The following is a 22,942-nucleotide window of genomic DNA, read 5'->3' on the forward strand; positions in this document are numbered from 1 at the left end:
GGGTAGACAGGTGATTAAACTTAATCAGTTTGGGTAAGAACTAGAACTTAGGTGACAGTCTTTGTATTAATCTAGCATTTATTCTCTCAGTTTGCCTCTCCTAGGATCAGTTTGCCCCTGAACAGCTGGTCTGTATCTCATGGGCAGAATTCCTACTTAACCATTCCCTTGGGCCTTGCCCTCCTCCATGTTTGCTTTCATCTCCTGAAGAGTGGGGTCTCTGGCCTAAAATCTTCTGGGACAGCCAGGTTGACTTTCTTTAAAGCATCATATACAAACTTGAACAGTTACTGAGAAGAAAATGGCTTCTACTACTGTTTTCTGAAGGCAGCAGTATGTAGAACAAATACTTGTAGCTATCCAATACAGATGTTTCATAGAATTCCATCTGTAAGACAGGAAGTGGTGATTCATTATGAATAAGAATTTACTGGTTGCTAGTGAATATTCCAACTTTCTTTTGGATATGCTAATAGTTAAAACTTCTACCTTTTTTCCTTCATTGCTAATTTAGTTTATTAGTAGAGGATGTCTGACCTTTTGTTTATAATAAATACCTTTCATCTCATTTTTAAAATCAATAAATAATATGAAGCTGTGTTAAACTAATAAACTACTAATCTAGATGATAAATGTAAGCAATCACATTTCATGAGTATAGTCTTTTTTTTTTTTTTTTGAGATGGAGTTTCACTCTTCTCCATGCTGGAGTGCAGTGGCGTGAGCTTGGCTCACTGCAACCTCCACCTCCAGAATGCAAGCCATTCTCTTGCCTCAACCTCCCAGTAGCTGGGATACAGGCTTGCGCCACCATGCCTGGCTAATTTTTTGTATTTTTAGTAGAAACAAGGTTTCACCATGTTAGCCATGAGAGTATAGCCTTTTAATTGACTTCTTAGGTATTTAAATTATCTTGATTTTGGGGGAGAGGTATCTAAAATGAATTGATCTCTAAGAGTTTTGTTCTGTAGTGAGGCTCTAGTATGTTTTCAGCTGCAGTGGATAACTGACATTTCAACTGTTAGATAAGGAACTACTTATTGCAGGTTTAATTTGTGAAGTTTGTCAATTGATTCCCACATAAGTAGCTTCCTATTTGTCTCTAAGCCATATGCTAAGAACAGTAGTGCTTATCTTTTTGGTAAGAATGACTGCCTGAATATTTCATCTTCTGGAAAATGAGTCTGTTGAAATAAGGTATCAATTCTTGAGCTCAGTTTTTTATTGCACTAAAGAGATCTATTTGAGGGATAGCTGACTGAGAACTGTCATTTTATTTTGTGGAGAGATTTTGTTTTTCATTTTTTGAGGTATATTGACTAGTTTACCAGAATCTTGTTTATCAATAACTTGAGTATCTGATAATAAGGACTATATGGCTATTGCAGCTTTTTGTAAGTGACGTAATAGCAGAGTAATCTTGACTAATTTTTCATATCAATTTAGGTCATTAGTAATACTTTATTTCTTATGTAGTAAAATAACTTAATCATGAAAACGTTTTCTAGCTTAGTTTTGTAAAATTCTATGTAATATAACTTTTAAATAAGCAATAGTATTTATCCCATTGTATCTGCAAATGAAAGCCACTTCCTAGTATTGAACTGATAAGGTTTTTTGCTCTCAGAAAGTTACCTTGTTTAGTGCTATCCTGTAATGGTATTTGAAGTTTAAGAGTGGCATTGTTGTTTGACTCAGCAAGGAATTATATAAAAATTATTGTAATGAAATAGAATTTTGGCAGGTGGTAGATTATTTCTAACTTGAATTAGAGAATCCCAGAAGGCTTCCTAGTGGAGGTGGAGGACATTGTAGCCGGGCTTGGGAGATTTAATAGCCTTTTCACAGGCAGGATGTTGCTGTGGTTATCCTTCCATCTGGAAAGACGTAACTGGAAGAGTCAAAGCTATATGGCATATTTGGTGCTGTAGAGTTTGGAATGTACGCTACCAAGGCTGGTGGTAGAAGAGTATGGAAAAAGAGAACAGATGTAAAGCTTTTGATGGCTTATTAAGGAGGTGAAGCTTTTTTGTCAACATTGAGGAGTCTGAACATTTAGAACTTGATACTGGATGTGTGGCTGAGACATGGGAGCGCTGAAGGATCATAATGTAGCCTTCTAGCTTAGAGGATGAAGTACTAAGTGGACGCAGTGCCGCTGACAAGGTGCGGAGCGTAGAAGATCAGGTTTTGGGGTGGAACTGTGTGGTGGGCAGAGGTGATTCAAGTTTTGTACAATATTGCGAGTGACTTGCTATTTTATTTTGTGATACCAAGTATTCTGGAAATCTACGTTAGAGTTGGAGCTGAGCTTTGCTTGTGTAGGATCCTGCACTTTTTCTTCTGCTATATTCTTCTCTACTTTGTTCTTGTTCCTGGTTGTTGTCTTCATCTGCCCGCTGAACTCTATACCTTGAATTGTGTTTCAGGAATATTTAAGTCATGTGGTTGTGGAAAAAGAATGTTGATAGGATATTCAGTTGTCTTGAAGTCTGTTGGGGCAGAATACCAAAGAGTTTGTGACACAAGTCAGGGGTGTTTTGGTTTGGATTTGACTCAGAGAGAAGTTTTCTTGTTCCAGGGAGTATTTATTGCTTGGTTTCTCAGCCTTTTTCCTTTTGTCTTCTTAAGAGTTTTTTTGTTTTTGTTTTTATTGTGGTCACTTGGTGCAAGGGTAAGTTCTATATGTGACATGTTGATTTCTTTGAGAACGATTCTAGAATTCTCACAGTTTTCTTGTGACACATCACACTGACTTCGTTCTAGCACATTTATTTGGTTCAGAAAATTTATTAGGTAAGACTTTGGGGCATTCTTCCTATAAAAAATTTCTTACAGATTAATGCCACAGAGGAAAAATTTTTAGGAAAGACTAGTCCTCTGTATAATTCTGGGACTTTGTAATTTTCCAGCTTTGGCAGTGTTACTTACAAAGAAGTAAATTATTCTTCATATGCTTCCCTAAGGGAGGAGTTTGGCTGACAAAACTCATACCAGCATTGTACACGCGCGTTCATAAATTTTTGCTCTGGTTTTCTCACTTCAGTAGTATTAGCATTTAGATGTTGTCAGTATTTAAGAATTTTTTTTATTATGAGTGTTATGAGCCTGAATTGGTAGCTCAAATATTATATGCATTCCTCATATTTGTGTGTGTGTGTGTGTGTGTGTGTGTGTGTTTTTTTTTTAAGCAAGGATTACTGACTTCAGAAGAATTTGTTCTCAAATTTTTTCCTGATTATTGCTGGTATTTTTGTATATGTAATACTTGCAAGGAAATAAAAGAATTTCAGAATCAATTTGGAAAGGAAGTTTGTGAGATTGAAGACATTTTTAGTGTACCTGTTACACTGCGCATGAAGTTTGGATTTAGGTTCTGTTAATAGATGCTGAGTGACCAGTGGGATAGACTGTGGCAGCATGTTATGTGTTCCAGATACATAGGGGAGCGTTGTATTAGGTGACATGTGATCTCTTCTTACATGGAAGTTATGGAGTTCCTTTAAAACTTTAACTTTTTCTTTTTTTGAGACAGTTTTGCTCTTGTTGCTCAGGCTTGAGTGCTGCAGTGGTGTGATCTTGGCTCACTGAAACCTCCACCTCCCGGGTTCAAGCGATTTTCCTGCTTCAACCTCTAGAGTAGCTGAGATTACAGGCACCCACCACCACGCCCGACTAATTTTTGAGATATATATATATATATATATTTATTTATTTATTTATTTTTTTTTTTTAGGAGAGATAGGGTTTCACCATGTTGGCTAGGCTGGTTCTGAACTCCTGAGCTCAGGTGATCCACCCACCTCGGACTCCCAAAGTGTTCGGATTACAGGCATGAGCCACTGCAGCTGTCAAAACTTTAACATTTCTTTAAAAAATGTGAAATTAGCATGGGGTAGCAGTTGAGGGTAGAGGAAGGCATGAAGAAAAGGTTTATGTAGAGACCTAGAGTAAATGTTGTTGCCTTTTGTTCAATTAACCTTATTTTTCTTTTAGTCCAAGTGGTAAGAAGTTCAGAAGCAAGCCTCAGTTGGCAAGGTACCTGGGAAATACTGTTGATCTCAGCAGTTTTGACTTCAGAACTGGAAAGATGATGCCTAGTAAATTACAGAAGAACAAACAGAGACTACGAAATGATCCTCTCAATCAAAATAAGGTTGGTTAATTTACCTGTCCCATGTATATGCTACTTCAAAAGCTCTTCAAAAAGTGTCTCACATCGTAATTAAGTCTCTGGAATTTTGGTTGTCCAAATGTCCCCTGCGTGTCCCCACACCTCTCCCACCCTGCCCCGGCAAGAGAGAGCGTAAGTAAATTGTGCACAGTAGAAAACAGCATTTCAGTATCTCTAGGTCAGTGTACATCACACTTTCTGACTCAGTGGGGCTATTTACAAAAGGTTCCTTTGGTGTTAATTGTCTGCTTTTTTTTTTCCCTCTCACATAGTTCCTGTTCTCCAAAAAGTAGCAAAATTTTAATGTGGCAGGTATTCTCACCTCATAGTTCATTGATTTTCAGATTCAGGTCTTGAGAAAGGGCAGTGTTTTTTTTGACCTTTGATGATGTTGAGGATAATCACTTTTAGGAATAATGTTCTCATTCTAATACCATGTTTGGATATTTTTCCATTAGCTCTTAGTTTTATCGAGCTGTTTGGTTGATAGTTTATTGTATAGCAATTTAAGCAAATGTCATTTGAATTATGATACGGATTGAGCATTCGAAATCTGAAAAATATCTGAAATCTGAAACTCTTCCAGTCCTAGGCATTTCAAATAAGAGATACTTAAGCCTGTACTAATTTAATTGTATTAAAGGACCCAGTATCTTTACAAAGAAAGCTGCTTTTTCCCTGAGGACAACTAAACATATATGATTGTTTTTTCTTAGTTTTTCTTCCTCTGAACTTAGGGGATCTGTGTGTATGTGTATTGCCACCACCATTTTCTTCACATTGACAGTGTGAAAATAGTGGAGGGAGAAGTAGGGGCTCTCCTTCTTAAGATGTGACTAATATAACCTCATAAGTCCCTTGGGAGTGCTGTGTTCATTTTAGGAACCCATTGGGAGTGTAGTGGAGTAAAAAGGAGTTTGGACCCAGGAAGGCATGGTTTGGTGAACTGGCTCTGCTATTTATTAGCTGATACAGTCATGAGAAGCTTCCTCAGGCTCCAAGGGCCTTAGCTTTCTCATTTGTAAAATTAAGGTAAGAAAATTTTCCCCTTAGCATTGTTATGAGGCGTAAATGGGAATTTATATAAAACATCTAGCAAAGTAAATTTGACCCATGTTAATTCCTTTGCTTTCCATACTGCTGTTTCCTAAGCCGCCCCCTTGCTGAGCACCAAGCCACCTCGGTGCAGTGTTGCCTCATGGCCAGTGTTGGAAACTTTCTGACCCAAGCTCTCTTCCCTTTTGCCATTTTACATTTTCTGAGGGGCATGGGTCTCTGCTTCATATCTATCTTCATTCAGAATTCAGCTTAAATTTACAGTTTAAATTACAGTGCAGTTTATAGTAATGCCATTTCTCATAATTGATACAGATGTCAAAATGTACTGTTTCCTTATACCATAATACTTTGCATTGGTTTTCATAGGGACATTGGCAGGTCCCTTGTTTAGAGAGGTAGAACAGGAAGAGAAGGCTAAATTAAATTGCCTGTGTATCACTTAACTATGGGGTGGATTTGAGTTGACCGTTATGAAGATGTTAAGAAAGGTACTAATAGCAGTAGAGGGAGCGCAAGTTAGCAAAAGTTAGGACCTTGTGTGTTTGTAAATCACTATGATTTTCGGCTTCAGGAAACCTTTATTCTGAGGTTACTTTGCTTCTTACATGTATAGAGGAGAATTCAGGTTTATGTTTCTAAAACTGCCATCTTAAAACACAGTGCTGGGTACCTATTAAAGGGGCTTCAGTATTTATGAAATGAAGAGTATGTTCAGATTACTGTACTGTTGCCAGAACCACAGTTTAGTTACATTAAGTGTAATGTGCAGATTTGTTTTCTGACACCTAAGTTTCATCGAAAACCAAACACTAATTCATCTCTTCAGTTTGTGTGCACTTTTCTGCTCTAGCTGCACTGGACCACTCATCGTTCTGCACCATGGCATGCGCTTTCAAGACTCTGCTTGCTCATATGCTGTTTGCTCTGCTTGGGATGTGCTTGCCCCCTTCCCCTCCATCTGGCGAACTCCTACTCATCCAAGACCCAGCTCCATTGTCTCCATCTCTGGGAAGCTTGCCCTGCATACTCCAGGCAGAACCAATCCCTTCTTCCATAATGCTTCCCTGGTGCTTTGCCATTGTATATGTGACTGTTTGTCTGCTTCAGCTAGACTGTGAGCTCCATGAGGGCAGGGACCATGTCTGTTTTTGTATATGTAGCCAAAGCCTAGCACATGGTAGGTACTTAATAAATATTGCTTTATGTTTATTTGATTTACTGTCCACCTCATTTTGGAAGTGTATAGCGGTAATAAATGTTTATTAAATAAATAAATTATATACCAGACATCATTTTGGAAATGCCTTTCATTTTCATTGTTTTCTGAAGCTTTCTGCCTGAATTTTTGGAGTCATGGTTTTTTGGGGGGTTTTTTTTTGCATCTATTTTATTTAAATAGAAAGTGGAGTTTTGCATTTTTAAAATAAGTTCTCTTTGAAAGTAATACCAACAACATATTAGGTAGCTCTGTAAAGCAGAAAATCTATTTGTGGCTAATAACTGTATTACGTCTTTTTTATGATAGTACATGTAAAGAAAGCTGAGAGCTTTAAAGTAATAGAAATCTGAGGTAATGTTTTGCTTTGTGGTTGTAAATCTGGCTTTAAGTACATTATTGTATGGTTTTGTTTTGTTTTGTTTTGAGACAGAATCTCGCTGTCACCCATGCTGAAATGTAATGGCACAGTCTTGGCTTACTGCAACCTCCGACCCCCAGGTTCAAGCGATTCTCCCTGCCTCAGCCTCCTGAGTAGCTGGGATTACAGGCATCCACCACCACACCCGGTTAATTTTTGTATTTTTAGTGGAAATGGGGTTTTGCCATGTTGGTCAGGCTGGTCTCGGAACTCCTGACCTCAGGTGATCTGCCCCCCTTGGCCTCCCGAAGTGCTGGGATCCCAGGCCTGAGCCACCCCACCTGGCCTGTTTTGTTTTTTTTAAAACTCTTATCTTGAAAGAATTAGAGATTTAATTGACAAAATAAACATTGAAACAGGCTAAATTATAATTTTTACTAAGTAATTATAAGCTATGGTTTTAATATATCTTTCATATCAGCAGTGAATTACTAGTGATGAATTTTATCTTTAGATGTGATTGGAAAGATGTCTTTTGAAGAACTCAGCAAAGTGGTTTTTAATTCTTTTAGGATGGGTGGGTAGGGTGAAGTGGACATTGTCTTTAATCTCTGCTACTATTTTTGCAGTACCTATTTCAGATTTCTCAAACTCAAGCTTAACCTTACCTTGAAAATCTATTCCATTCTTGATTACATTATACCTTACTGATTTTCTTGACACTGCCATAATTATTTCCAGCCACCACCTCCATCTCTTCAGCTGACATTGTTGAAATAACAAGCAGGTTACTGAAGATACTCCATTAGGTTAATGGGAAAAGGCTAGAGAAAGATTTGGAAGTCATCAGCCCAATTTATGTTTGAAGTCACAAGCAGATTTCTTAGAGCTTACTTAAAGGGAAAAGTTACAGAGCAGTATATCCAGGAGAACATTCTGTGATGATGGGACTCTTTTCAGCCACAGCCACAGTTGGCTGTTGAGTGCTTGACATTTGGTTAGTCTGACTGAATAACTCAATTTTTAGTTTTACTTTAAATAGCCAGATGTACCTCGTGGCTGTCCTGTTGAACAGCACAGTTCCAGAGCTTTGCCTCTCAATATGCAAATAAAAACCAAACCTTTGCTTCAAAAGCTAAATATTGTTTAGGCATTTATGTTTGTTTTTAAAGAGGAGATGTTTCAGGATTTCACAGATGTGACTGTCAACATTTTTAGCAGGGAACTGGGAGGAGAGGCAAGATATTAAAATTTAATTGGAGGTACTCTAGGGTTGGATAAAGAAGAGTACAGTGATTCTAAGTGCGAGATATGTGTAGGGGACTTCAAGTAGCTTGGTTTGTCACTAGAAGCTTATTTTAATGTTTTCGTTGTATAAACATACTGAATTTGTGTTTCTAGGTCTTAACATCAGATGTTTCATAAATCTACAAAACTACTAAAATTCAAGTTCCCTGACATTAATGTGACATATGATATATTTTACAAATTGCTTGCAATATGAATATGGTATGGAACAAATTATTTTTTATTTTGGCTTGAGAGTTCTAGTATCTTGGAAAGACTCGGGTCTTTCATCACATTTCTCTATTCACCCAAAATAGATACACTTCAAAATAAAGAACATTATATTGTCTTGAATAGAATCAGTTGTATGTTAAGTCTGCCATTATTTATTTCTCATGAATTATCTTGATTTAAAGTGGCAATATGTTATCGTGAGTATAAACAGACTTGAATTTTATAGGGCTGTATACTAGGTTCTCAGTCACATGATCCAGAAAGTACTTGTTTTAATTATCCTCAATAATAATTTTTGTGGAGAGCTCATCTATCTTGGGGGCAGTATCTGTGTAGTTTGGGAAACCCTTGGTGAAGAATCAGATTTGGGTATATAGAAGGGGGCACAGTATGGAGACGATTTGGGAAGGGATGAAACTGGAAGTAGGGAGAATAGTTGGCCGTTTTAGTCTAGAAAAATAAGATAGCCTGAATTAATCCTCTGGCAGGAAGTATGGAAAGGTGAGACCCGAGAAATTTAGATATAAGTACCTGATGGTTATAGAAAGAGAATTGATGGCTGCAGCAATTTTGGCTTTGGTCACTTGGGGCGGGGAAGTCAGGAATAGGGGAATTAGGGCAAGTCTGGCGGTGGAGTGAGGAAGATGAGTTAAAGTAGTTTTTTTTCTTGGACTTCCAAAAGGACGTTGGGGACCCCCGGGAATTCTCAGGTCACACTTTGAGAACTCCTTTCCCAGTGTTTTGTCATTGATAATGCCAAAAATAAGGACAAATGAAGTGTATCATGTCACTCTGTAGGCCCATGGATTAAACGAATAAATGAATCTTGTGGAGAGTAAGAGGACCTTCCAGAAAGGAAATAGTAGAATCAAGAGAATGTGGTACTACAGAAGCCTGGAAAACAAGGTTTTTCTTAGAGATCAGGGAGGATAGACGTTATCTATTGGATTTTCAATATGAGCAACTGGTGAGTTTACATAACCAGTTTTTTATGAATAGAAATGATCAGAAGTCCTATCTAGAATGCCAGAAAGTTTCTGGGAAATGAGAAATTAGAAACACAATGTTCCTGTTCTTTCGGATGTTTTAAAATTTTATTACTTGGTTAAGTAATTTGGGCAGAGATTGAAAAATGTCTCCCTCTCTCCTGCTTCAGTCCCAGTCCTCTTCGTTAGAGGAAACTTATTAATGAGACTTCTGTATGTCTGTCTAGAGCTTATATGCATTTACAAACATGTACACATACGTGCATTTTTACCCTTTCCACAAAAACGGTTGGACTACTCTTCAGAAGCTTGAATGAGTGGTGGAAGAGAGAAGACAATATTCACAAGAGAATGCATTATCAAAGAAAATACTTGGAAGGAACCAATAGAGAGGCAGGGAGGTTTCTAATCTTTGCAACCATGCTCAGACCTCCAGGAACCTTTGAATTGTGTGCAATTTTTTTTGTGTATACATTTTATTGTTGTTGAGACAGGATCTCACTTTCTCGCCTAGGGGGAAGTGCAGTGGCGCCATCACAGCTCACTCAGCTTTGACCTCCTGGGCTCAGGTGATCCTCCCAACTCAGCCTCCTGAGTGCAGGGGCTACAGGTACAGGCCGCCACTCCTGGCTGATTTTTTGCATTTTTTTGTAGTGACAGTTTTGCCATGTTGCCCAGGCTGGTCTCAAACTCATGAGCTCAACTGATACCTGCCTTGGCTTTCCAAAGTGCTAGGGTTACAGGAGTGAGCCACTGCATCCAGCCTTGTATACATTTTTCTAAGAAAGCTTATCTTCCTCAAATTCTCAATGGAATCTGTAACTGACAAATAACCACTTTTTTTAAAATCAGGAGAAGGATTTTGGCGGAAGATGTGAGGGAGTAGGTGAAGAGCCAGGTCACTTGCTGCAGCTCAGATTAGGCATTTGTTTGCCTATGGATTTTTTAGTTACTGAAGTTAATGCCTTACTGGGCTGACTTACTTCTGCCTAAGGTACTTCACGGCCAGTTCATCACCATCAGAGCCCTGTGGTAGGACCACTGTGGTTACCAGCTCCTGGTAGGGCATAGTGTGGTTAAGAACTGCCTCTTGGCTTCTACCTTCCTAAGATTCCTCCATCCAAATGGAAAACAAAGGCTTCATTTATTCCACCAACGTTCCTGACCTATGGAGAAAGTAAAATTATTTCCAAAGATACTGATACTCTTTTTGTCAGTTGTTAAAGTCTTGCTCAAGGGAGTGTCTTCTGTTCTCTGTAGATAAAGCTGGGGGCAGGGAAGGGGAGCAAATAGGTTATAGGTGATAAGTCTAGCATTTCTAGACCCTAAAGTCCCTCCAAGGGATAAGTGTGGGCCACTCTTGAGTACAGGTTTCTATTAATTTGATACTGAAATTAGAAGTGAGGAGCGAGGAGCAATTAGCTGCTTTGTTTGATGATTATTTTGATGATGATGATGATCTAGATACATGGTGCCGTGGAGACAGAAGTGGACAGGTTCTAAATCTCTTGAAAATAGGATTGACTGGTTTTGCTGATGAATTGTATGTAGAGCATAACAGAAAAAGAGTACTTATAGGTGAGTTCTTGGTTTTTAGATTAAGTAGGTAGACTGAGGTGCCATTTATTGCAGTAGCTTTAGGGAAATAATTTATATGAGTAAATCAATTTTGAATATTCAAAGTTTGAGATGCTATACAAAAACCAGAAGGAAAAGCTTTCCATATGGAGGGGGTAGCCAGTGTTAATTCCCTAAGGAAGGATGCACTCATGAAGACAAAAAGGTCAGGTTGGCTGGAGCTTAGTGAGCGGGGAAGGAGTACTAGGTGAGGTTAAAGTAGGCGAGCCTGGTCAAAGCAGTCATAGGGTTGTGCCAGCCAGCATAAGGAATGGTGTAGAATGCAGTTTGAGGGTTTTATATAGGGGAAATAAGACTGCTTTGACAGCATGTGGAAAATGTAGAGATACAGAGGTGGAAGTAAGAGGCCAGTTAGGAAACTGTTTTATTCATCCAGGTGGAGGATGATGGTGACTTGGACAGTACTGGTTTAGTGAATTAAATAAAGGAAGAAGGGGTAAGATGCAGCAAAGGACACTAGAATGAATTTATATTGATCTTGTTCAAATAACTGCTAATTTTATATATAGAAATAGTTTTAATGAGTGAATACGTAAAGGATACTTATCTTTAGCTGATAAATCTTTAGCTAATGAAGATATTCAGAAGGTTATTAGCTGTTAATAATACTGTTCCATTGGAGTCATGTAGACATCGATTGGCTAGAGATTGCTAGGAAGCAAAGAGTGAACAGAAGAATGTTAGCCATGCTAGCAAATAGGCCTGCTGATGGGAATGATTTGTTCAGTATGGTATTAGCTTGATCATATTATAAACGAGTGCTTCAAATGTGTCTTAAGTGTGTGACAACTTTTTGAGAGGGTCTGGATTTGCTAATAATGAAGGTAGATTCGGAGACAGAGTTGTTCATGGTATGTGTGGCTTTAAGAAGATTTGTTTGTTTGCCCAGGTGTTCTGTTGACAACCAAGGTCTATTTTTCCAGCTTTTATAGGTCCTGAAGAGTTAACCTAACCTGTGGACTCCAGGTCAGCAATAGAATTAAGCCCTACAGCAAACCATTTGTGTCACTATTGCCACAGTTCTCCCAAGGATGTGTATATAGCTCATGCCAACTGAGAAGTAAAGGAGATGATTAATTCCATATAATAACTGTCTGACTAGGCTCTAGAATATCTGGTTGAAAGTCTGGCATCTTTGGTGATGCCTGTTAATGACCTCACGTTAACTAAAGCTCCAATAAGTTATTTTTTAAGCAGAACTCTTGAAAATTTTGTTTTCATTGATGAATTGCAATCCTTCATTCTTCTGTTAACAGGTGTAGTCCTTTTTAATGAGCTCAGAGTGAATCCATCCATTCTATTAATATTTTAATATGCCATTGATATCCTTTAAAAAAATCTTGTCTCAACTTAGGATATTAGACTAAGTGGATTTTCTGCATAAACATCATGGATACCAGATAATTTTTTAACTTTTTGTAAAAGCCTGTGAAGTTGCACAAATTAGTTTTATAGAAATCACTGAATTGTTCATTTTAAAATGATGAGTTTTATGGTATATGAATTAATTAAAATCTTATGAAGAATTGTAAGGCACTTCCATTGTTGGCATTTGATTTTGTGGAAAGACATTTACTATAGACTACCATATATATTCTGGAGCAAATCTGCAATTACTTTTTAGGATAGCCTTGATTTGACCTAAAGGTATCACTCAGGGGATAGGTTTGAATGAGGGGATAGGTTTGTTTGAATGAGGGGATACGTTTGTTTCTGGGAAAACTTAGGGTAAATTTCTAAATTTCAATAGCATGTTCAATAACCTGCTTACATTAAAGAAACAGCTGCTATTTATTTAGAATTGGTACCAACATGACTATAAACTATAAACTTGTTTTACTAAGGGCTGATTTTCTTTTTTTCTTTCTTTTTTTTTTTTAAATGACTATATATGGATGGTCCAGTCAGTGCTTGGCACGTAGTAGGTACTCAGTATTTGTTCAATGAGCAACTGAATGAAAGCTGCATTTTAGCAGCAGCAGCAGCAGCAGCAGCAGCATAACGTGCATTATCTTATTTGATTTTTATAAGAATCTTATGCAGTAGCTATTATTATTCTCATTTCCAGATGAGGCAAGTGACCTTATAGTCCCTGCTTCTCAAATTGGGGCATAAGTATCTTTTGGGGAGTGTGTGGTGCATGCAAAAACCACAGAATTAACATGACACTTGAACAGTATTTGAAAATGTCAGTTTTATTTGAACATTTTGGGTGGTAGAGTAACATTTTTACCTTAAACATGGCTAATGTTTAAGGTAAAGGGCAAAATTTGCATGAATTTTAAAGATAAAATGAATTCACTAGGCTTGGGCCCTAGAATATGTACAACTTGAACTGTCATATACCTTTATTTCAAAGCACAGACTGAAAAAAAGTGGTATTTACAATATAGTATAGTGTAAGTCCCTGGTGTTCAAACTATGCTGTGTGGAGGCTTTACATGATACACATCAACATGGATGGTTTTAAAAGAATGCGATTTGATATCTTTAAAGTCCGTATACACGCTTTCCTTCAGCTGATCTGAGAATGTAACCTATGATAGAAGTATACATTATTTTTTCTGTAATTCTCCTTTATAATCAACCTCCCATTTTACAGAACAGCATGCTTCTCACTTGTGTGCAATATTGCCATGGTGCAAAATGATGGATATCTGATAAAGGGACACTATGAGATATTGGATTGAGAACATGAATGATTCAGTTTTTTCCACAAGTACAGTTTTTGCTTTCTACAAAATTTAGAGGACTTTATGTAGATGTTGACTGATTTTTAAAATTTTTTGATGGTTCACTGTTACATTCTATCATACAACTCAAAGGGAGTTCAGAGAATTTGAATGACATGGAATAAAATTCATTCTATCTGCTCATTTATGTGAACAGGGTTTCTTAGTGCTACATCTATAAAAAAGGAAGAATAGGAGTGATGCTATACCTTGTTCCATTCTAGCAATTAATAATACGCACTTGAGAATATAAAACTATTTTAAAAATTCTTTTCATTAAGTTACATATATACACACATACAATAAATTTCAATCTTTTATATGTAATTATATATTGTAATGCTTTATTTTGGTCACTTATATGCTAATAATTGTAATAAACCAGAAGAAATTTGTTGTTTTATCACCAAGAGCTTTATGGTCACAGAAGGTTAAATAATTTCATGATATATAAATAATCAGTGAAAGATTATCAAGTTTAAAATGGAAAATGACTTTGGAAATGGAATTATTCAAAGAGCAAAGAATGCAAATTTATAGCCATTGAGAGTTTTTTCATATATACATAGGTAATGGTGGGTATCTTTAGATTCTGTTAGATGTAACAGTTTATTATTAAAAGTATTGGCATTTAAATTACTTCTGATAAGTGCATCCTTTGCAGCTGATTAAAATATGAAATATTCATGCTGACTTTAAAATGCAGGTGGGGTATATATATTTTCAGATTTCTTGTAAGGAGTAGAAATAAAAAAATATTTGATAACCACTGGCTTATGATACGTGTTCTTCATCTACCTCTTTAGATATTCTCTAGTATCCTTAATCATGTGAGATCACTGGAAGGTTACACAAAGACCCTTTCAGATTCACCTTTATTGAGTTGTTCAAGACTTATGTTCTTGGTTTTTATGGAAAGTCACTGAAAAAAGAAAAAGCATTTGAAATCTGCTTAATATTTATTGTGAAGTTGAGTGCCTTTATTAATTTTCTTCTAGATTTAATACCTGGACCTTTTTTGTTTTCCTCATTATATGGTATGTGTCGTCCTTTCTGACCATGATATCTGTACAATTGAATGTTTCTCTTTTTGCCCAGGCCCCTTGAACATTCAGATCCACATTTCATACTTGGCTCTAATATCACTATTGATCTTTTCAAAAGGATATCTGTTTTTCCTTGTCCTTGATTTTCTGATTTTAAAAATTAATTTTTATTGTGTATTTGTCCTTTGGGAGTGTACAAAAGACATATCTCAGATACTTATTGGAAAGATGAGAAGTAAAATTTTTAAAAATAAGAAAGATTTATCTTTAAATTCATCCCTGCAACTAGGGGAATAATTCTCAAGAAAAATATTTTCAACCTAATACATTATTATGAAATTTGTTAAATTTTGATTTGAGGGATAGATAGATTTGTGAAAGGTTGGAAACTTAGTTTTGATATTGGAATGTGTTTGCCAGTTTAATTTTGTAACAAAGAATTTCTGCTTCACTTTTTCTTATATTGAAAGAGTAGCTTGCATGTACATCAACAGCTTTAATCTTGTCCTATAAAAAAGTGTTTGGCATTTAACTCTGAAGTCGATGGTAGATTGGTTCTTTCGATTCTAAACTGTAGAAAAACTCCAGACACATGACTGGGCATAAATTAATAGTGACTCAGGGCAGTCCTCAGGGTAGCGATAATAGAATTTACTGTTTCTGTGACAGTTTCTGGGAAAACTTAATAGTTCAGCCTTGCAGATTACTCAACTTCATATGCTATTGTTTTAGAATACTAAATTAAAGATATTTTGTTTGCTGTTGTCAGAGCTTCTATGCCAGTTAAAAGGAGAAGAAATATTAAAAACCAAAATAAGATTGAGTGAAGAAGAATGCGGCACATTTTGGATAATGTCCCATTCTGTGCCAATGGGGAATAAACCGTCTTATTAGACAGTGGAAGTTAATTGTATATCTTGACTATTTCAGCCAGGTTTTTCTTTTAATTTTTTTTAGTGCACAGAAACAAAAGTTAATGGAAAAACATCCATCTTACCAGTGTAGCATCAATAGCATCAATATTGTAGCATCCATAGTTTGACATCTTCCATGTTTCTTCCCTGTCTTTATGGAGTCAGGATTCATAGTTTAGAACAGCTTAGGGTAGTTCTTGCTGCCTCCTGTCTCCTTGGTAACAATGAGAATCTCATAGACTTGAATATGTTCACGCATGCAGACAGTTGCAAATACTTCGGTGTGTCTACTGAAGTAGACAGGTAATGCCACCTTTGTTCTAATACCAGCAAAGTATATCATTCTTTATCAAAGAACAAAGGCCAGGTGTGGTGGCTCACACCTGTGATCCCAGCACTTTGGGAAGCTGAGGCGGGTGGATCACCAGGTCAAGAGGTCGAGACCATCCTGGCCAACATGGTGAAATCCCATCTCTACTGAAAATACAAAAATTAGCTGGGCGTAGTGGGGCATTCCTGTAGTCCCAACTACTTGGAAGGCTGAGGCAGGAGAACTGCTTGAACCTGAGAGGTGGATGTTGTAGTGAGCCAAGGTCCCGCCACTGCACTCCAGCCTGGTGACAGAGTGAGACTCCTCTCAAAAACAAAAACGTTAAATGCCAAACAAGGTATCTCGTTTAATAATGCATATTGATTTTACCCAATTAGTGACAAGAAGTTCCCTACAAGCATTTATGTGTGAAGCTGCTTTAGGATTGAATATTGTCTGCTGTCTTTAATAGGTTGGGTGACTTCATTTAGGGCCTCCACATGGTCTAGATGTCATAAATCAGAGGTGTTCAAACTTTCTTTGCATCACAGAATGATCAGAAGAGCATTTAAAATGCGTGTCCCTGAGCCTCACACTTTGTAGAGTTGGCAACCTAAATGGTTGCTCTGCAGCTTGTCACCAAATTTACACATTATATATTTTTTGAAAATCCATAAAGATAAAGCTACCTGAGAAATAATACTGTTAGAGTCATTTGAGATGAGCATAGTTTTTAAAGGTAAGCAGAGACATTGGGAGAAAAAATGAGATAAAGGAATGACAGGATTGCCCAATACAAACATAGAGGGGGGCTGTGTGGTGTGGGGAGGGGTAGAGGTGAGGACGCATAGTGGATCTAAATAATACTGTAATTGTAACAATTGTCAGATTATTGTGAGGCTTACCTTTCCAGGCATGCTAATATTCTTTAAGTAGAGGTCACAAACTCAGTGCCTACAGGCCCAGACAGGTAATGCAAATGTGAGTTGTTGAGGAATGTTGCAACAGTAGACCCGAGGCCACTAGTGGACAGCCATTACAGTCAGTCATGGCCTATTGTTGCCAAACCAAGTCCATGTTTCTAGATCTTTCAGTTTTTAAAAGAAGCTAGAATTCTGGATTTTATATGAAGACTAGATTTTTAGGTGGTGACTTAATTTATTAAAGGCACTAAAAACTGAACCCTCATCTCTGGGTTGGGCTTGCCCCACCTGCCACCAATTTGCAGTCTTTGTTTTGGAGCTTCTCCAAGTGTGGTCCCCGGATTAGCAGCATCAGTATCACCTGAGACCTTAATAGAAACACAGATTCCTGGGCTCTATCTCAGACCTGTTGAATGCCCAGTGCCTGGGGTGAGACTCAGTCATCTTATGTTTTAACAAGCCCTCTGGGTGATTCTGATGTATGCTCACGCTTGAGAACCACTGTTTTGGAGCATGGAAGTTGATATTACAATTTCTATGTGGTGTTAGTAGTAAAGATAGAAGTTCATCAAATATCCTGTAAATTTATCAAATTTATTTCTGTATCAAAAATATATCAAATGTTTTTTGTTTTCAGGTATATATAACTTTTCACCTTTTGTGCCAGAATCAGAACACATCATAATTGTGTTTTCTCCCTTTTCTTTCTTGTTAAGAGTATTGCAAATGAACTTAACAACAGTTCTATGCCACATTTTGACCTCACTGGAACACATCTTAGACTTTATTTATTGGTTGATTAAAACTAGATAAATAAGTGATGTGGCTTTCAGCTTCAATGTTAAGTCTCCTTTAAAAGTATTAAATATAATATTCAGTAAGTCCTCACTTAATGTTGATAGCTTCTTGGAAACTGACTTAGCCAAATGATGTATAATGAAACCTATTTACTCTAGGCTAACTGATATAAACAAAATTAAGTTCCCATGGCATATTTCTGGTCACAAAACATCTCAAACTTCTAAATAAAGACCAAAACACTTCTAATGATAAATATTGAAATTAATGTGAGCTCTATGCACATTTAAGAAATATTAATATAGAAAGATTATTCACCCACTGATTCCAGTTCAGGGTCATGGGTGGCCAGAGCGTCTTTCAGCAACTCAGGGTACCAGGTGGCACCCCATCCTGGACAGGAAGGACCCCATCCCATGACAGGTCACACTCATACTTGCTCAGGCTGGGACCATGGGGATGCACCACTGAACATAAAGTGCACTCACCTTCTCGAGGTGAGAGGAAACAGGAGTACGTAGAGAAAACCCAAACAGACCTGGGAGAACATGCTAACTTCACACAGATGGGCTTAGGCTGGGAATGGATTATTTTTTTCCTCATCACTTATAACAAAATGACATTATTCAAAGACCTATGATATATTAAGAATAAGGAATACTTCCTTATCACATTTTTCTAAATTGAGTTCTGTTTGCTGGAATTAGAATTTCCATTTCTACTTAACTACTTTTATATGAAAGAGGTAAATTTATGTGGTTTTATGTAAGTCTGGCCTCCTAACTGCTGATCAAGTTGTTTATATTTTAATGCCCAAGTGTATCAATGTCTTTTCCTCCATTTGCAGAATGTAGAAATGATTGCTATCCTGATTGTTGTCTTTAAAGTTCTTCCCTGGGTGTGGTGGCTCACGCCTGTAATCCCAGCACTTTGGGAGGCTGAGGCCTGCAGATTGCTTGAGTCCAGGAATTTGAGACCAGCCTAGCAATTTAGGGAGACCCCATCGCTACAAAAAATACAAAAATTAGCCTAGTGTGGTGGCATATGCTTATCATCCCAGCTACTTGAGAGGCTGAGGTGGGAGGATTGCTTGAGCCAGGAGGTTGAGGCTGCTGTGAGCCACGATCGTGCCACTGTGCTCCAGCCTGGGCGACAGAGTGAGACCCCATCTCTAACCAAACCCCAAAGTTCTTTTTTTGTATAAGCCAACAGTAAACATTTGTTCATTTAAAAGTTTTTAGTACCTTGCTAATCAGATATGAACTTTATTTTCTTAGACTTAAAAGTATACAAAAAGCGTTTTATTTTGAGGAAACTTCATGCATGTATTACATATTAAGTGCTTTAAATGCACTTTGGAGTATTTAAAATGCTGCAATAGACTGAGAAGTTTGGAATAATTTTGATTTAAAGTAATAGATTTTTGAACTAGAAGTCATCTGATTGTATTAATATTTTAAATAAAAATACGTTTATATTCACAGGGTAAACCAGACTTGAATACAACATTGCCAATTAGACAAACAGCATCAATTTTCAAACAACCAGTAACCAAAGTCACAAATCATCCTAGTAATAAAGTGAAATCAGACCCACAACGAATGAATGAACAGCCACGTCAGGTAAGGATCTAATTCGTTCTCCAATCTTATTTTTTCAGAAAAATACCAGTATTTTTACCCGACATAATTTAAATAAATTCTGGTTAAAATGGAGCATATTTGAAAAGAAAATTGTTTTATGTCCTTGGCTATTACATGAATGCTGGAGTATGCAAAATTTAGGTTAAATGTTTTAAGAAAAAATATAAGTTAATTAAGAATGAATTTAATTAATATTACGGACTAAATTTTTAGGCTTTTCGTGTGGTCATATACGTCAGACTTGGTTCTGTCAATCTTAGTTTTTTAAAGATTATCTTTCCAAGGATAATATTTCATAGAAGAATAAAGCATGTAGTTTGTGTTGTTTAGTTTAAAAATATTTTCTATTATTTGGAAGCTAAAACAACTTTTTATTCTGATTTCTTATTTCGTGAAATCTGTCCCACCCCTTTTGAAAAACAGATAAACTTTGTCAATATGGTATATTGTCCTGTGACTTCCATTTTTGTACAAATTCAATTAATTTTTCTCTTTCTTTATTGCTTCAAGCTGTATTCCACCAGAATCTTTTCTTAGAAAAAAAAAAAAAAGCATTACATGAAAGGCCTCCCTGCTGCCTAATAATGCCATATAGCCCGGGGAGGGAGACTGGACAAAATGCTTAAACCTTCCAAGTAATCTTGCTTATTCACTCCCTAATTGTGGTCATGAAGCCTAGGTAGTTCATGAATTTTTAGTAGCAATTGGGGTGAGGGAGTGGAGGGAGAAACATCTGTGCATTTTTTTCCTCTCCTTTCTCTGCCTCCTCCCACCTGAGTCCACCTAAGGATTAGAAACACTGATTTACCTACGACGATTATCTTTTGCTCTCGTATTCCCCTTTTAGATGTCTCACTCCACCTTTTCATTTGAATTTTGTTTTTCACTAGTCCTCCAAGTGTCTCATCTCCAGACTTCATAAAGGATTGGGCCAAAACTTTCAGACAGTTGCTCTAGAAGAAACTACATAAAGAAATTCAGTTCCCACATCCTCTGTAGTGTTTTTTCCTCTTCAGGTGAGCCAGGAAAACAGAAGATATTTGGAGCCACATTGGATCAGCATCTTGCTATAGATGTCTCAAGATTTGAAGTTCTAAACTTGCTTTACTGTTGGTCCCCAAGAGATTCAACAGGGGCCATGTAAGTGTATCACATCCAACATAAAAGATGCGTACCTGCATGTGCCTTTAGGCTCTTGTCACCACTTAGGTTTTCTTTGGGCCATTCAGCTTTCTGTGTGAGGCTTTTCCCTTCTGTTTTACTCCCACACCCAGTGATAGTCACCAAACCACCGGAAGTTGCAGTATATTCATTACAACAGGGAAGGAATTCTGCCATTCTGAACTTTGGCCACCTTGATAAAGCCATTCCCTGGTTGTATTCTTTCTCAGATACTATCTAAAGTCTTGAACATCTTGTCCTTTGACTTTTTGGTGATTTAAAAATCATTTCCCTGCAAAGGTATTTATTAATTGAAAAATTTGAAAGTATGTAATTGGGTAAAACAGATTTGCTCCAAAAATTCTGAAAGATGAAGGTGGAATGTAATCTTTAATTAAAAATATTGTTCCACATTGGAAATTTGAGTTGCCTTACTGAGATCAGATAGTATTTAATAGATCGTATCCTTATCTTTTCTTTGCCAAATCATTCTCAATATAGTCTATAAACCCAAATGTTTTATTTAAACATCAATCAATTAGCAAATTCTGGCCATTTTAACAGTAATTTAATTATTTTCTGTTCCTAAATTCATTCACAGTTTAAAAAAACTCTAGTATTTATTTACTGGGTGTTTATCTGGCTATAAAGATATTGGTAACTTAGAAGTTTAAATTTGAAATAACCAGACTAGTTGCTCCTTGTTCTTTGGTATGTTGAATAGTTTTAAATTTTCTGTCTTTTATTATGGTGTATGAGATTATTCTCAAATGAAAGGTATGTGTCCAAAATGCTAAAGTTCCATCTCCTCTGTCATTTCAACCCAGATCTTTTCAGGATTTAATCTTCCTCTTAGCTTGCATAGACAGGAAGTGTTAAAATTATTTATCGGGCCACTTCTCCAAAAGCTTTGGCTGTTTTTTACTTTATCCTTATGGTACCTGACAATTTTTGTTGGATGCTTTTGGTTATGCTAAGACATTAGTTGTCTTTTCTCTTTCTTTATCTTCAGTGTAAGAATTGAGGTAATATTTGACCGCTGTCTCACAAATAGGACTGTACATTGGATAGAATATAGGAAAATAATACAAAGACAATTTTCGTGTTAATGTCTTAAAAATCATGATCTGTTATCCCAAGTATTCCAGTTTAGACTCAGTTAGTTAGTAAAGGGAAGATGTTGGTTTTAATTCTATTTTGATATACATGTGGCAGATGACTGTTAATCAGCTATTGTTATTGAGGAGATAGTTGGCAACATATACATAGGCAAAAGTGATTCTTCCAGTTTTGCTATCCATTACTTGGATTCATTGACTCAGTTGGTAATAAAAATTGCCAAAGATTCCATTTGGAGAAGTTATTTTTATCATAGAGTAAATGAATTAGGCAATGAGGTTTCTGTTTTTGAGGTTTGATAGATAGAAATGTTTTTATTCTTTAACTATATCAAATTCTTTTAATAAGATGCTCAAGATAGTGGTATTGTAATTCCTTTTAAAGTGTTGAATTTTGAGGCCTATAACTAGGATGAGGTTTCTGAATCTTAACTAGGCTTTGCCGTGAAAAGATCTGAAATGTTTAATTTACATAAGAAGCAATCATTGAAAATAATAATTCTGTCTTTTATAACCAACATCCTATGCCCAGGTCATTTATATGGCAGCCTAATTTGAGCCTAATTTGAATTCTATAAAATATATAAATTATGAATTTTTAATGTATTGACTCCTTGAAAATGCCTTAGCTTTAAAAGTGCAAATTAGGGTATGTAAAGAAAAGTATTAAACAGAATTCAGCAGTGAGTTCTACTTATAATTAAAATTATAAGGTAGCAGTGGAATTTGTAAAACCTAGTTATAATAGGGTAGTAGGCAGCCATTTTCTATATAGCATCAGAGTATTTGATGATTGCTTGTCTTTTTTTTAGATTAAAAAGACCTCTGTAGTAGGGAGGAGGGAACTCTACCAATTATCAGACTATTATCCCAAACAGTAATCATTGAGATATCTTTATTCAGCTAGATGCATAAAACACATCTCAAGATCCTTTCAGTCTAATTGAGTTGTAATTTTTGCTGGTAACAATGCCTTTTCTAGTTTACCCACTGCATAATATGGAGAACTATCATTTCTGTTTCTTACTTTTTTGCTGCTGTCATCTTTGATACTATCTAGTCTCTTGATTGCTTCTTTTTCTCTCTTAGCCTCAAACCAAAGAAGTTTCATCTTTGAACTATTACTTCTTACTTTTAATTATTAGATTATAGAGGGCTAATAGGCTTTTGGTGTTTTTGACAGTCTTTGAATATTAATTACGTTTCTTACAGAATATTCACTTTTTTTGTAGGAGTAACTGTTTAATAGTGAAGAAGCAGATTTGAATCTTCCACTTGATCGTAGATTTTTTTCCTTTTATTTCATTTTGCCAATTCTCATTTCAAGAATATGAAACTTTTC

At 36.5% G+C, this 22,942-nt stretch overlaps 1 protein-coding gene across 2 annotated transcripts in view; it reads left to right on the top strand.

The window, feature by feature from the left end:
• MBD2 (methyl-CpG binding domain protein 2) overlaps positions 1 to 22,942 on the top strand; it is a 66,014-nt gene that overhangs the window by 13,851 nt on the left and 29,221 nt on the right. The window contains exons 2-3 of one of the 2 annotated variants that reach the window (XM_039463816.2): positions 3,997 to 4,156; positions 6,084 to 19,156. In XM_039463816.2, the coding sequence (XP_039319750.2) occupies positions 3,997 to 4,156; positions 6,084 to 6,290 (367 nt within the window). In that variant the 3' untranslated portion in view covers positions 6,291 to 19,156. The other variant, XM_003926119.4, reaches the window with a different exon arrangement.

The sequence above is a fragment of the Saimiri boliviensis genome, chromosome 13 (assembly GCF_048565385.1).
Source record: "Saimiri boliviensis isolate mSaiBol1 chromosome 13, mSaiBol1.pri, whole genome shotgun sequence".
Classification (NCBI taxonomy): Eukaryota; Metazoa; Chordata; class Mammalia; order Primates; family Cebidae; genus Saimiri; species Saimiri boliviensis.